The 13,400-nt window shown below is 39.5% G+C and overlaps 1 protein-coding gene across 1 annotated transcript in view; it reads right to left on the bottom strand.

Moving 5' to 3' along the window:
- Nucleotides 1–13,400, bottom strand: part of LOC121508774 (VPS10 domain-containing receptor SorCS1) — a 330,036-nt gene that overhangs the window by 19,092 nt on the left and 297,544 nt on the right. Inside the window, exons 19-22 of the mRNA XM_041785854.1 lie at nt 10,113–10,299; nt 9,323–9,456; nt 4,501–4,624; nt 582–694 (exon numbers count right to left, since the gene is read on the bottom strand). Of these exons, the coding sequence (XP_041641788.1) occupies nt 582–694; nt 4,501–4,624; nt 9,323–9,456; nt 10,113–10,299 (558 nt within the window). The remainder of the gene's footprint in view (nt 1–581; nt 695–4,500; nt 4,625–9,322; nt 9,457–10,112; nt 10,300–13,400) is intronic.

Raw genomic sequence — 13,400 nt, 5'->3', positions numbered from 1 at the left:
GGTAACAAAAAACAAAACAGACATGTTCACTGAACACTGAAGAGCCGGGGTGTATTTTTGGCATCAATTTTCATTTTGCAGCATCAAAATGTGTGAAAATATGATGCAAGGCCGGCAGATTGCTTCCCTGCTCTGAAAAAAATGTTGCTGTATGAGGATGTTGTGAGAGTTAATGAGGAGAATGTGTACCTGACATGTAATGTGAAGGCTGAAACAATGTTTTACACTTGGCAGGTCACATTGCATTTGACTCTGAGCGTCCCTTCAGGTAGGAGCAGATCTCACATGGAAAACATGCTGACATTTATTCTTCTGTACACTTCAGCATCCACAGACTCGTTACTGTACGGCCATGAACTCTGAGCGTGTGTGAGCCGCTGTAATCAGCATGCTGTTGAACTGGAATTTCCCCTCTCCTCCTTCTTGACTTGTCATTTGTCATCATAAAAGTCAGATCCATGTCTCAAAGCCTCAGGGAGGTCACGCTGCACTCAGAGTGCATCAGAGGTCCAGTAGAGCACGGACAGTATTTTCCAGAGTCAAAGAAACATTTTCCATTAGAAGATTTAGGAGAGTTTTACCTGGATCAGAGCGTTCTTGATGACTCGGCTCACGTCCAGCCTCCACTCTGCAACGTCGGGGTTGTGGTCGTCCAGGTTTGATGAAAAGGAGAGCAGATGGGATCGGAAATATTCTGCAGGGAGATGAGTTAATGCATGTGAGATGATTTTTCTTTTTATCTGACATTAAATTTATCAGCTTCAAGATTCAGCACAACCTGGATCACCTGGAGGACAAATCCAGCTTAGCTTGTTTCTGTAACAGTTTGGACCATTATTTATTCATGTTTTCTTTGACTGTGTGTGTCGGCTCTAATAGTTTCACCTGTAGATGAGATGAATGTTGTGTGATGTTTTTGTATTGTAGAGTCACGTTTAATGTTTGCTTTTGGATTGGAATAATGAGATTGTGCAAAACTGTATTGTCACAATGGCTCTCGTTTATCAAACGTATGTAGAAACCAGCACTGAATTCGGCGTAGAAATCATTCTATGACAAGGGCATCAAGTGGGGCATCAAGTTTACTTATGCATTTCTGGACAATCACAGTGTATGACCGACCAGTCATTGATAAAGGTTGCAACAGAAAACAATCATCATTTAACCCTCTAAGCTCCTCTAAGCTATTTTTGTAGATACAGTGTTTTGCTTGGAATTTTTCTTTGCCTTAAAAAGCTTGTAAAACATCAACCCAGTGGTGCACAGCCAAGCTCTGAGCATACATTTCTTCAGGACAACCTTGGTTTTAAGAATATGTGTGCTGCAGTAATGTCAGTTAAATGTTAAAAAAAGCTATGGGACTGTAAAGACAAAAGAAAAAAATAATTGGAAAATAAACTCAAAGATTTTATGTATTAAACACAGTTAATTAATTAACCAAGGTTTGTTTTTTTTTTTTGGAATAAACTTGTTCTCCTCTTTGAGCCAAAGGATTAAAAATCCTTCAGTATAAAAAATGGTAATTCTCAATCAAGACTGGTGATGTCATGGACTCATGTATTTGCCCAGCCCAAAACTTCACTAACTTTTTAGTATATATGGACAAAATTTACAGTCGATGTATATTGAAATACAAAGGCAAAATATTAGATCTAAATACTGGCAGAAATTTTGATAGCTGCCAATACTGGTACCCGCCCAAAATATTGTGCATCCCTAATAATGGCTTAAACAGCTGTTTAAAGGTGTATTAACTGATGACAGCTTGTTTTAAGTCCATGACTGGTGGGAGAAGCAGTGATAAAAACCTCTGCTTGAGCTTATAAAGCATGATAAATATGCTATTTCTGACAAGATCTTCACAATAAAAGTCTGCAACTGTTATTTGTTCAATTGCTTTCATTGTGAAGTCCCACATTAGGAAACGTATTGTTGCCAGTAGCAACCCAGGAGAGAAATTAAACTTAAACTATAAATGAACACTGAGAGACTTTAAAACATTCCTCTGTGATCTCATACTCAGACATGAGTTCAGTATGCTATCACAGGCTTGTTTTAGAGGGAGAAGGGGGTTGTAACATCTGAAAATACATATAAATGCATTAATACTGTCAAGAGAGAAATAAGATATACCATGTGGATGATTTGATGAAAAGTAATGGGTGAAAATAAACTAGGTAAAGCTAAACAGGTGCTGCTCTTCAAAGTTTTTCACCCAGTCCACAGATCTGCAGCCCAAAGGGAGAGACTTACAAAGTTTAGGAGCGAACGTTTCAAAGCCAAGTCTCCTCTGGTTCGGAGCCTGAAGTGAGCAACAAGCAACAAACTGTGATCAGAGGACAGCAGAGACCTGCTGCTGATGTAGGACCGTAGTGGCTCTTTAATGTGAAGGCACTAAAAGTTTTCCCTTTTTTGGTATAAAAATGAATTTAGTATAATCCGGGGTTTAAAAGTAAAGAATAAAACAGGTCAAAGCTGAACAAAGAAATCTAATATGTGAATAGTGTCTTACAGGCATCTGTGGACTCTGTGTTGTTACTGAACTTTTCTTTAAACAGGTATGGTGAATTTCATATTGGCATATCTGTACTGCTATTGGCATGCTTTTTTAAAAATGGTTTTTGTGTTGCTTTTGTGGACTTTTTTCCTTTCAATTTTAGTCTTGTGCATAACTTTGGGGCCAGTAGGGTACTAAGGAGTCATCCTGGTCTTGATGTGCCACAGCCTAGAGCTGGAGGTGGGGTCACATTGTACTGAATACAATATGATATCATACATAATGATGTGCTACAATATGGTACGTTACAATGCAATTTGATATAATGTTATGTGATATATATCATGTAATACAGTAGAACTGTAACTCAGCTGCTAGCCAACAATAATCCCTGTAGCTGTTCTCAGTGACTATTGCCTTCATGCAACAATGCTCTTAATCCAACACTAACATCATCAAACTGATAGCACTGAGAGCATCTCCTAGGAACAGTGTGGTTTGGCATTTTTTAATATATATAAATCTAGAAGCAGGAATAAAGTTGTACAGAAGATGTTCTAGGTTTCACTCACAAAAAAACTGAATGGACGTTATCTAGCAAAGAGGATCAGTGGGTGGTGGTCAGCACTGCTGACATGAGCAGCATTCTTTATATCATCTTTGTACTACATATGTGTGAAGTTGTTTTGTAGCATGTGTTTCCTTGATTCTACAGAAAATCATGGTTTGCATTTAAATGTATGTATAAACTTTTACCTGAGAACATCCCAACCAAGATGCAACACATGCATGATGCACAGAGTCACTCTGATGAACAGTCAACAGTCACAGTGTCACTCTGATGACCACTCAACAGTCACAGTCACTCTGATGAACAGTCAACAGTCACAGTCACTCTGATGAACAGTCAACAGTCACAGTCACTCTGATGAACAGTCAACAGTCACAGTGTCACTCTGATGACCACTCAACAGTCACAGAGTTACTCTGATGACCACTCAACAGTCACAGAGTCACTCTGATGACCACTCAACAGTCACAGAGTTACTCTGATGACCACTCAACAGTCACAGAGTCACTCTGATGACCACTCAACAGTCACAGAGTTACTCTGATGACCACTCAACAGTCACAGAGTCACTCTGATGACCACTCAACAGTCACAGTCACTCTGATTAACAGTCAACAGTCACAGTGTCACTCTGATGAACAGTCAACAGTCACAGTCACTCTGATGAACAGTCAACAGTCACAGTGTCACTCTGATGACCACTCAACAGTCACAGAGTCACTCTGATGACCACTCAACAGTCACAGAGTTACTCTGATGAACAGTCAAAAGTCACAGAGTCACTCGGATGACCAATCAACAGTCACAGAGTCACTCGGATGAACAGTCAACAGTCACAGTGTGCCAGAAAATGTAACCTTAATTTAACAAGCACCTTAGAGCTGTTTGAATTATAATATCCTGCACTGTCTTTCACTGATTTACAGTACCTGAAATACTGTATGAGAGGTCACTGTGCCTCACCTCACATGCATTTTGCACCAATTAATGTATTTACTGTGCAAAGTAGTAATTCAAATCATCTACCATCCTCAACTATTGTGAGTAATGTAACTATTCTCTGTAACCCAAATACAGTGAGAAGGCTCTCTGTGGTAAAATGCCTCTTTTCATATGCATAATAGCACTAATCAGCTATCTTAAATGATCTCATCTACCTTCAGTTTATTTATTTTGCTATTTAAAGTTTAATTGCTGTACACTGAGAGCAAAGCTAACCAGAGTTAAATTCCTTGTTGCGTAAGCATATTTGGCCAATAAAGCTGGCTCTAATCTCTAATTTCTAATTCTAATCAAGCTGCCGCGGTATCAATAACAAAAAACTACATCAGCATTGGTATCTTTATGTAAAATGTGGTGAGAAAGCTTGTGGGTGTGTTTGCAGAGCTACAGATTCCCAGTGGAGATGAAGTTACAGAGTTCGACAGCTCACCGTGGACAGCGATGGTTTTTCTGTCCTGCAGAATGGTATTCCCTGCAGACACCTGCACTGTGACTGTACTGATGCCTTCCCGGGAGAACGTGCATGCCACACTTCCCTCTAGGGTGATTAGAGGCTGCTGGGGAGGAGAGCAAGAGAGAGATAGAGAGTATGAGAGTCTGGGGGGGGTTCCAGCGAGAGACCCTTATCAACGGCTGGTCTCGCACTGCTGTTATTTACACTACAGAGGTGTCAGTCTGCTGCACACTCTCGCAAGAGCGCACACACTGAGAGCTTTTCTACAATCTGTGCTGTGCTTCATACAGCGTCGGGCCCACAGAGAGTTCCCTGTGTGACACTGGCAGCTCCTTCCTGTCATTACTCACGTCTCCATTTGTTCTTCAAATAGCTTTAAGATGCTAATACTGCCGCGGTTTATTACCACCTGACATAACAGGCTGTCCTTGCAGAAGGCCTCTGATGGTGCTGAACAAACACATTTACTCAATTATGAAGACAGATAGTGAGAGTGCAGCGTTGCTACATTCAGGGCTTTCAGTGTTCAGTGTATCTAAATCTGTTGGTCCACAGAGACGAAGGTTGGTTTTTTAGTGTCTCAAAATCATCTAACAGCCTCTGCAAGATACAGTATAAACATCCATCTCAAACTCAAGGAATATAAATGCTTAGAGGAAAATTTTTTATCTGGAGGAAGATGATCTGTTACCATTCATATCATCCACCACAGCTCAGTCATGAATGGATCCACCATAAAAATGAGGAAAATTCAGTAATTAAATAAATACATTCAGTCTTTCTTATGTTACACTCCTAGGACTTTCAGCATTAATATTTTATTATGCACAGTGCTATGAAGTAGTTTTTGCCACCCTCCTGATTCCCTTATCCTTATTCCTCACACTTAAATGTTTCAGATCATCAAAAAAGTCATTGCCCCCTAAACCTAATTAGTGGTTGTGCCACCCTTGGCTGGAACTGCAAGCGAGCGTGAAAATTGCCAACAAGTCTTTCACATCGCTGTGGAGGAATTTTGGCCCACTCCTCTTTGCTGAATTGTTTTAATTCAGCCATATTGGAAGATTTTCAAGCCTGAACAGCCGGTTTAAGGTCATGCCACAACATCCCAATCAGAATAAAGTCCTGACTTAGACTTGGCCACTCCAAAGCCTCAGTTTTTATTTTTTAAGCCATTCAGAAATGGACTTGCTGGTGTGTTTAGGATCATTGTTTTGCTGCATAACTCAAGTATGCTAGAGTTTGAGGTCATGAACTGATGGCTGGACATTCTCCTTCAGGGTTTTCTGGAAGAGAGCAGAATTCATTGTTCCATCAATCACAACAAGTGCTCCAGGTCCCGGAGCAGCAAAGCAGCCCCAGACCATCACACTACCACCACCTTGTTTGACTGCTGGTAAAATGCTCTTTTTATGAAATGCTATGTTAGTTTAACATACTGTACACCTTCCAAAAGTTCAGCTGTTGTCTCTTTAGTCTACTGAATATTTTCCCAAACATCTTTGGGATCATCGAGACATTTTTGTCTAATGTTAGACAAGCCTTTTGGTTAGCAGTGGTTTTGGCCTAGTAACTCTCCCATAGATGCCATTCTTGCCCAGTCTCTTTCTTATTGTTGAATCATGAACTCTGACCTTAACTGAGTCAAGTGAGGCTGGCAGGGCTTGAAATGTTATTTTGGGATCTTTTGTGAGCTCCTGGATGAGTCGTTGATGGGCTCTTGGAGTCATTTTGGTTGACTGGCCACTCCTTGGAATGTTCAGCACTGTTCCAAGTTTTCTTCATTTGTGGATAATGGCTCTCACAGTGGTTTGCTGGAGTCCCAAAGCCTTGGAAATGGCTTTGTTACCCTCTCCAACCTGGTAGATATCAATGACTGATTTGAAGTTCTTTAGATGGCGCCATGATGTGTTGCTTTCTGAAATCTTCCAGCCCACTTCACTTTGTTAGACAGGTTCTGTTTTAGGGGTATCTTGATTCTTGATTGGCTTTTCTCTGTTAATAAATGATATTATCAACAATTTGTATTTACTCAGGTTGTCTTTGTCTAACATTTCAATTTGTTGGATGATCTGAAATATTTCAGTGTGACAAACATGAAAGAAATGAGAAATCAGGAGGGGGGATGCTTACAGCACTGTAGACTCAATGTGCTTTAAGAGCAAAAGTAGACTGCATACATAAAACAAAAACCTTAATAAAAACACATTAGAGAAACACATGAAGATTCCTACATACAGTCCAAGACATGCCCAAGTCAACAGAAATCAAGCCAAAACATTGTGCAATTAAAGTAGTTTTAAGTCTGTGTTTAAATGAGGATACAGTTGAAGCAGAATCAATTTCCTGTGGTCAAGAATTCCAAGAGAGTTGAATGATAATGGCTGAACGCATCAGGAGCTGGTCTGGTGTTAATTTTACTTACGTTGTGGAGACTGTTATTTGATGATCTGAGATAAATGCAACATTTTTAATTGCCTTAATTGTGTACTATTGTGTCCTTTTATGCACATTGTAGTTATGCTGTGACATTGCATTGAGTAACCAGCTGCTTCAGTGAGGCACTGATGGAAAATAAGGACATAGTCGCTTCTTTGGAGGTCTCATTTCACTTTGAAAATCCTGCAGACAGTAGGTCAAAAGTAGTCTTCAGCTTATGGTATCACAGTTCACCTTTTTAACTTTCCCTTTGCTATTTTATTTTTGTAGTATTTAAGCTAATATTGTGACTTTAAATCTACCAGAAGTTTTTTATTGTCTTCCAAAATGAAAACAAACTTTTATCTCTGATAATTCCCATCCTTTCCATCACAACCTTTGCCAAATGATAAAAAAGCATAACATATCTTAAAACATAGCATGGTTTACACTGTCCAAATTCTTTGGTGCTTACCAAGATTTAAAAACTTAGATCAAGAAGTGTTCGATAATTTTATTTATTTATTTTTTTAAGTTTCTAGTAAAAAGTTCTAATTTTTAGTGTGTAAATTTACAGTATAATCTTAAATCAAGCATGATCATATCTTTTTTAGTCTCAATTAGTCAGGAAGTCCTTCAGTTAAGTAAATAACTTTTAAAATAAGCTTATAGATCAGAAGACTTCTGACTTCAAACACGTTAAAACAACGTTGGAAAGAAATTATATAGCCTGATTTCAGTAGAAACTTTAAGATGTATGGTCTGAAAATATTAACTGGTTTTAAGTTTTACGGTTTAGTTTTTACATGGATTTAGATATTTCAAGATGAACCAACTTGTTTTAAGACACAGCTTGATCATACTTTACTGATATTACATATGTTTTCACTAAATTTGATAACATTTTACTTTATTATTATATTTTTTCAGCTCAATTTGCTAAAAGCAAGAAATAGAAGAAATTAGTTTGCTTATATTTAGTATACTTCACTTATTTTTAGGCTGTAGGAAGTTCAGTTTTAAGCAATCTCGGCTTAAAACCAGCATTCTGACTTATCATTTCTAGATTTAATAATCTTATTTCAGTATTTCTTATTAAGTCAAATTATCTGTCCATAATTATTAAGGACAGATAATTTCACGAGTTTTGAGTACCTTTCTTCTCAGATTTAGTGTTTTTATCTTATATTAAGCTCCCCTTTTTTGACAGTGCAGAAACTACCATTAGCTTAAGACAAGTTAGTACAAATTATGAAGTAAAAGCACAAATAACAATTTCTGAAACTATCTCTTAGCTTAGTTATTAACCTGGTGAGTCATTTTGTACATGCACTCCTGCATATTTCTTAATGTGGTAGTGTTAAACTGGTGTAGTACTGCAGCACTCACTTAATCAGTCTTAAAGTGATATCATAAAAATACATCTCTTTGTATTCATTTGAGTCTCAAATCAAGTAGCTGGTGAGAATTGATTCACATTGCCAATACGGCCTGAAAAAGTTGTTTTGAAATGCAAAATAATTTTATTTTACATTTGATTTAAAGTGGGATCCATCCTGATTGAAATTCGGTGAATCTCAATTTTTAAGAGCTGTAATGACGACTGTGAGTAAGTTCAGTTGATAATCTTGAGCACACCTGACATGCATCTTAATCAAATCACACGACTCACATCCTCCTAGATTAGTGGTCTATTTTAGCTGCAATGTTTCTGGTCTCTCCCTCTGCTCTGCCCTGGATCAGTACTGTGCTCTCGCTTTTAATCCACCTCCACCCCAGCATCCTCCTGTTGGCTCCAACTGGGGGTTTAAGCTGTTATCTTATCACTCCTCAAATTCTGCATGTTAAAATTTTTTTGATGTGATTAAGTCGGAGCATTAATCCAAACATGTGATGTTGCCATAATAAATGCTTAAACAAACTACAACGTGAGATTATTGACTGAACCGGTCATTTAAATAAGAAAATCTCATATTGAGATGTCCAAGAAGAAAATCTTGATTCTTCCATTGGCAGATCCTTATTTCTTTTCTTGTCAGAACCAGTGATTGACTAGTGACCAGTCCAGGGTGTCCGGGCCTTTAGCCTAGACAGCTGGGACTGGCTCCAGTACCTTGGATCTGTTTATAGGGCAAATAACTGACGATTCATAAGACTGCCTGACAATAATTAACCTGTTTGTGCCTCTGAAACATCTGCATGCTCTGCATTTTTATCAAAGCTGATTAACTAGGCTGTAGTTTTTGCAATCTGGAAACACAGAATTAGCTGAATGGAGTAATGATTCTAACTTTTCGGAGCAGAAGAGTCAGCAACCTACTTAATTGCAAGGAGAAGTAAAGGCTTAGAAAGAAGTGGGAAAGTCTTGAGTGTACGGTACCTCTGTGTTATTTCCAATCCACCAGATGTAGGTAACAGTTCCCACTTGGCTGGGCCACAGGACTGCAGTCAGGTTCACTTCTTTATTCTTCACCGCCACAAAGGGAGCTGAGAGATGGATATGCTCCAGCTGACCTACTCAGGCACACATATACATCACAGAGTGAACCTAATGCACTGCACAGTATGTGCCAAAAAAAGAAGAAGGGAAAAAATAGTTTCAAATTTACAGAAAAAAATTGTGAGTTGGTATGGGGATAGAGTTAGTATGGGGGGGGCGACTTTGTTCAGGATTTTCTCTTGACCTGGGACTGCTGGCTGCCATCTGTGTGTTATTTTTCATCAGTGGCACTCGTGAGCCTGCAGTGGCTCTATTTGTCTGGCTGGCACATCAGATTGACAGATTGGTGGGGGCAACTGCTCCCTGATCAATAAGTCAGTTTCAATACATCTGTCACTCCCTGAATACACTTGGGGTGGTCAGCCTGGTTACATATGGGGCTTCTGTGGGCTGGGCGTCTGTGCAGCATACGCTGCCTTGAGTGGAAGTGCAGTGGGATTTGTTCTATCTTGCTTGTTTGTCTGGCTATGGGAGGAGGGCATGTTCTTTGTAGAGATAAAGCACAGAATGTGGTACACAGTGTACAGGCTGACAGCAGCAATTCCACTGAATGTGATAAAAAAAAGTTAAAACAAACTAAGGCAAAGCAAGGAGGAAAACTGAGAAGAAATCCTATCTGAATAAAAACACATTTGTATGCATGTTTTTTCAAAACTCCTTATTGTCTCACATGTCACATGCAAGTAGAGCATTGTGGTCTCTGAGCCGAGGCTGTTCTCCCCAGTGGCAGTCACTCGGTAGATTCCCACAGCTTTGTAGATGTGTTTGATCCCGTCCTCAATGGAGCTCACATTAGAGTAGGTCTGAGTGTTGCCATCTCCAAAGTCCAGAGTGATACTCGTCCTCGCCCCGTCGCCCTGTAAAGGAAAAAGACTTCAGTTCGGCCGGATATCAGAGTAAAGAGTCACTCAGGTTTGATGAGACTTGTAATACCCACAAGTAACAGCTGCACATTGGAGTACAAAGTAGGTAGTAAGTATGATAATATGTGCAAAGGGTGTAGTCACATTGCAGGATGTTAAAAGGAACCCTGCATGATCAGACAAGTATATCTTGTTGGATAGATATTTGTATCTTTAAAATGTATATTGAACTAAAAAACTCAAAAAATATCCCAGATATCTACAGTTTGAGTAAATTTGAGCTCATAAACTCACCAGGAGGCTGTCATGTTTCGGTCCGTGTGACGTCACAGTGCCGCAGTGATCTTTGCCGTTGCTATTAACAATTTTTCAGATGTTTTTTTGCTTGCAGCTGTCATACCAGACACAAGTTTACTGCGTGTTGTTTTTGTCTCCCTGCTGTCAAAGCTCTGTCATTCCTCCTAGTTTTACCTCAATAAAGCTCCCTGCAAGTGACTGGATTCAGTGTTTATGAAGTGTGCAGGGAGCTTTTCAAAATAAAAGCAGTATGTACATACAAACAGAGTTTCTCCAAAGAAATGCTTATGTGGACTTTTACTTTGAAAAGCACAAACCAGAAGTGCTTTTGTTCTGTGCTTATCTCTACCTGAACCGTGTGGAAACAGAAAGCTTCATAAAGAGTCAATGTTTGGGGAACAACTTCATTAAACAGATGCATTTTAGCTCGGGGCCTTTATCTGGCTCATCAGGAAAAGGATTTCAAACAGATTCTGCAGATATGGACAGAACTATTTGCTACAAGAAGGTAAGTATGGCTCTACATTTATTGTTTTCCTGTAACCACTCCTGTTGCAAATAAAAAATAGAAGACACCTTAAATTTTAGAATTCTCCCTGCGTAAGATGTGCTGCGTCTCTGAGACGCAGTCGTTACTGTGGCTGCCAGTATACAACAGCAGTTACTGCATAGAAATGGGGAGTGCTGCGGAACTGTGACATCACAGCGAATGGTGGCCTCCTGGTGAATTTATAAACTCAAATTACTCAAAATGCAGATACCTAGTGAGTTTTTTTCGTTCAATATGTATATGAGAGATACAACTATCTATCCAACAAGATGAACTGGTCTGATCATGCGGGGTTCCTTTTAAATCTTAGTGACTTGAAGCATGGCATGCGGTCACTTTTGTGTTGCTTAATGAAAAACAAAATTGCAAATCTTCTCCTCTAAACGTGTAAAGTTGGGCAAACACTGTGAGATTTCAAGCTGATTCCTAAGCAATCATGGTGTAATGTCAGCTCACGCTGTATGACTGAATCGCTTACTACTATTATGCACGATTTGTATGCTCACACTCTACGGTCTGACAGTCGTACTTAACCTTAGTGGTCATACTGTAAAAAAAATGGAGTTTCTCACACATGGTTGAAGGTGAAGTCAGACTTACTGTCTTCAAAACTGCTCTCACCATCTCTTTCACATCCACAAATGCACTACCTGACACGCCAGATGGATTTGTTTCACATATCCATCTGGAAAACCTCCTATGGACTGTGTTTGGGAAAGGGCAGAGCCAGTGAAAAAAACTCAGAGGGTGACTGGATGAACATTCTGTCTGTCACATCTTTACGGGCCAATAAGAGCAACAAAACATGACACAGCCACTACGAGGAGTAAACTCTATAGAGATGTGCATCATGCAAACCATGGCGACTGTAGACATGTCAGTACACGACTTTTTTCTTTTTTGAAAAGAAAACAACTCACTGCTGTTCTTTGTTCTTCTTTTAACGAAGAAATGTCGTCAAGTTCTGATAAAAGTGACGTTTTAGCAGCACCCACGCTAATGTCTTCCGCCATAATTGCACCGGTCTCTTGTTGCTGCTTGCTTACGTCTCAACTCTGCCGCACCCAAAAGTACTGCCTATTACTCCTGATTGGTCCTGTCACTTTCTAACCGGGCCCAAACTGCTCAAATGGGAGTTCTGCAAGATGGATTTGCCAGTTAAAAACACAGAAATGGGCGAATCCATCTGCTTTGCAGGGTTATAAATGCACAGCATCATCAGCAAACACAACTAGCAGTGTAATAATAACAAACATCAGCTGAAGGTCAGTGGGTAGGCCTATTCCTTGCTTTTTTATTTCCTTTATTAATGGGAGGACACATTAAAGATGTGTTTTCATGAGATGGGTCTATCTGCAGATTGCAGCTCTCAGATGCCCCTCTTGCAGACTACCATGAGACGCACCAGCATGATCAGGACTGAAGTGGCACAATTTGCAGGTACAATGTAGTTCTGATATCTTACTTTCGCTACATTAGCCTTAGCTACATTGCTTAAGCCAAAATAAAAATTTAACGTTTCTATGTAACATAGCTACGTCAGCTTCGCAGGCAACTTAGCTAAATTGGCTAATGTAGTAATGTTAAATAGGTAGCCATAGCTAACATAGCTAAGTTTACATAGATAGTGTAGCTTTGTTTGCTTTAGCATCATCTATCTTAGCTACATAGCTATTTTATGTTAATAAAAATGGGTTTGCAAAACTTTTAAAGGTGTGATAGGCTACGTAGCTATGTAGCTTACATGGCTAACGTTGCTTTGTTGCCTTAAGCCTTAGCTGTGTTAGCAGTGTTAGAGTGGAGGACAAGGTTTGTTCTTTAAGCAGACTGTTTACTCTGCTTAATAAAATGTTCTGTAATTAGGTTTTGCAGGTCAGGTTTTGACGTATAAGTTTCAGTAACATAGCTTATCCTTTACCCTAACTGGCAGTTTAATCTGATTTTATTATAAAGATTTTGCGTGTATGTCTGTCCTGGCAGTGGCGGTTTCTGGCATCAGTGGCCTGCAGCCAGACCATCTTGGTTTTCATGCCGATTTACGATGCTGTCGAACAGGAAAAAATTCCCCAAAGTTGGGGAATCTGCTTGTGCCTGAGTACTCACTCTGGGAGTGTGTGCAGTAGTATGAACAAAATATCCAACATGCAAGAAATCCATCTGACCAGTCAGCAGCTGATCAGGCTGTGGTCAGCCATTTTGTCCCCATCTATGCTGCACGATAAACAACCAGACTGAAAGTCTGAACTGA

The sequence above is a fragment of the Cheilinus undulatus genome, linkage group 4 (genome assembly GCF_018320785.1).
Source record: "Cheilinus undulatus linkage group 4, ASM1832078v1, whole genome shotgun sequence".
NCBI lineage: Eukaryota > Metazoa > Chordata > Actinopteri > Labriformes > Labridae > Cheilinus > Cheilinus undulatus.
The sequence above is the reverse complement of the archived record's forward strand: the minus strand, read 5'-3'. Positions and strand labels throughout refer to the sequence as shown.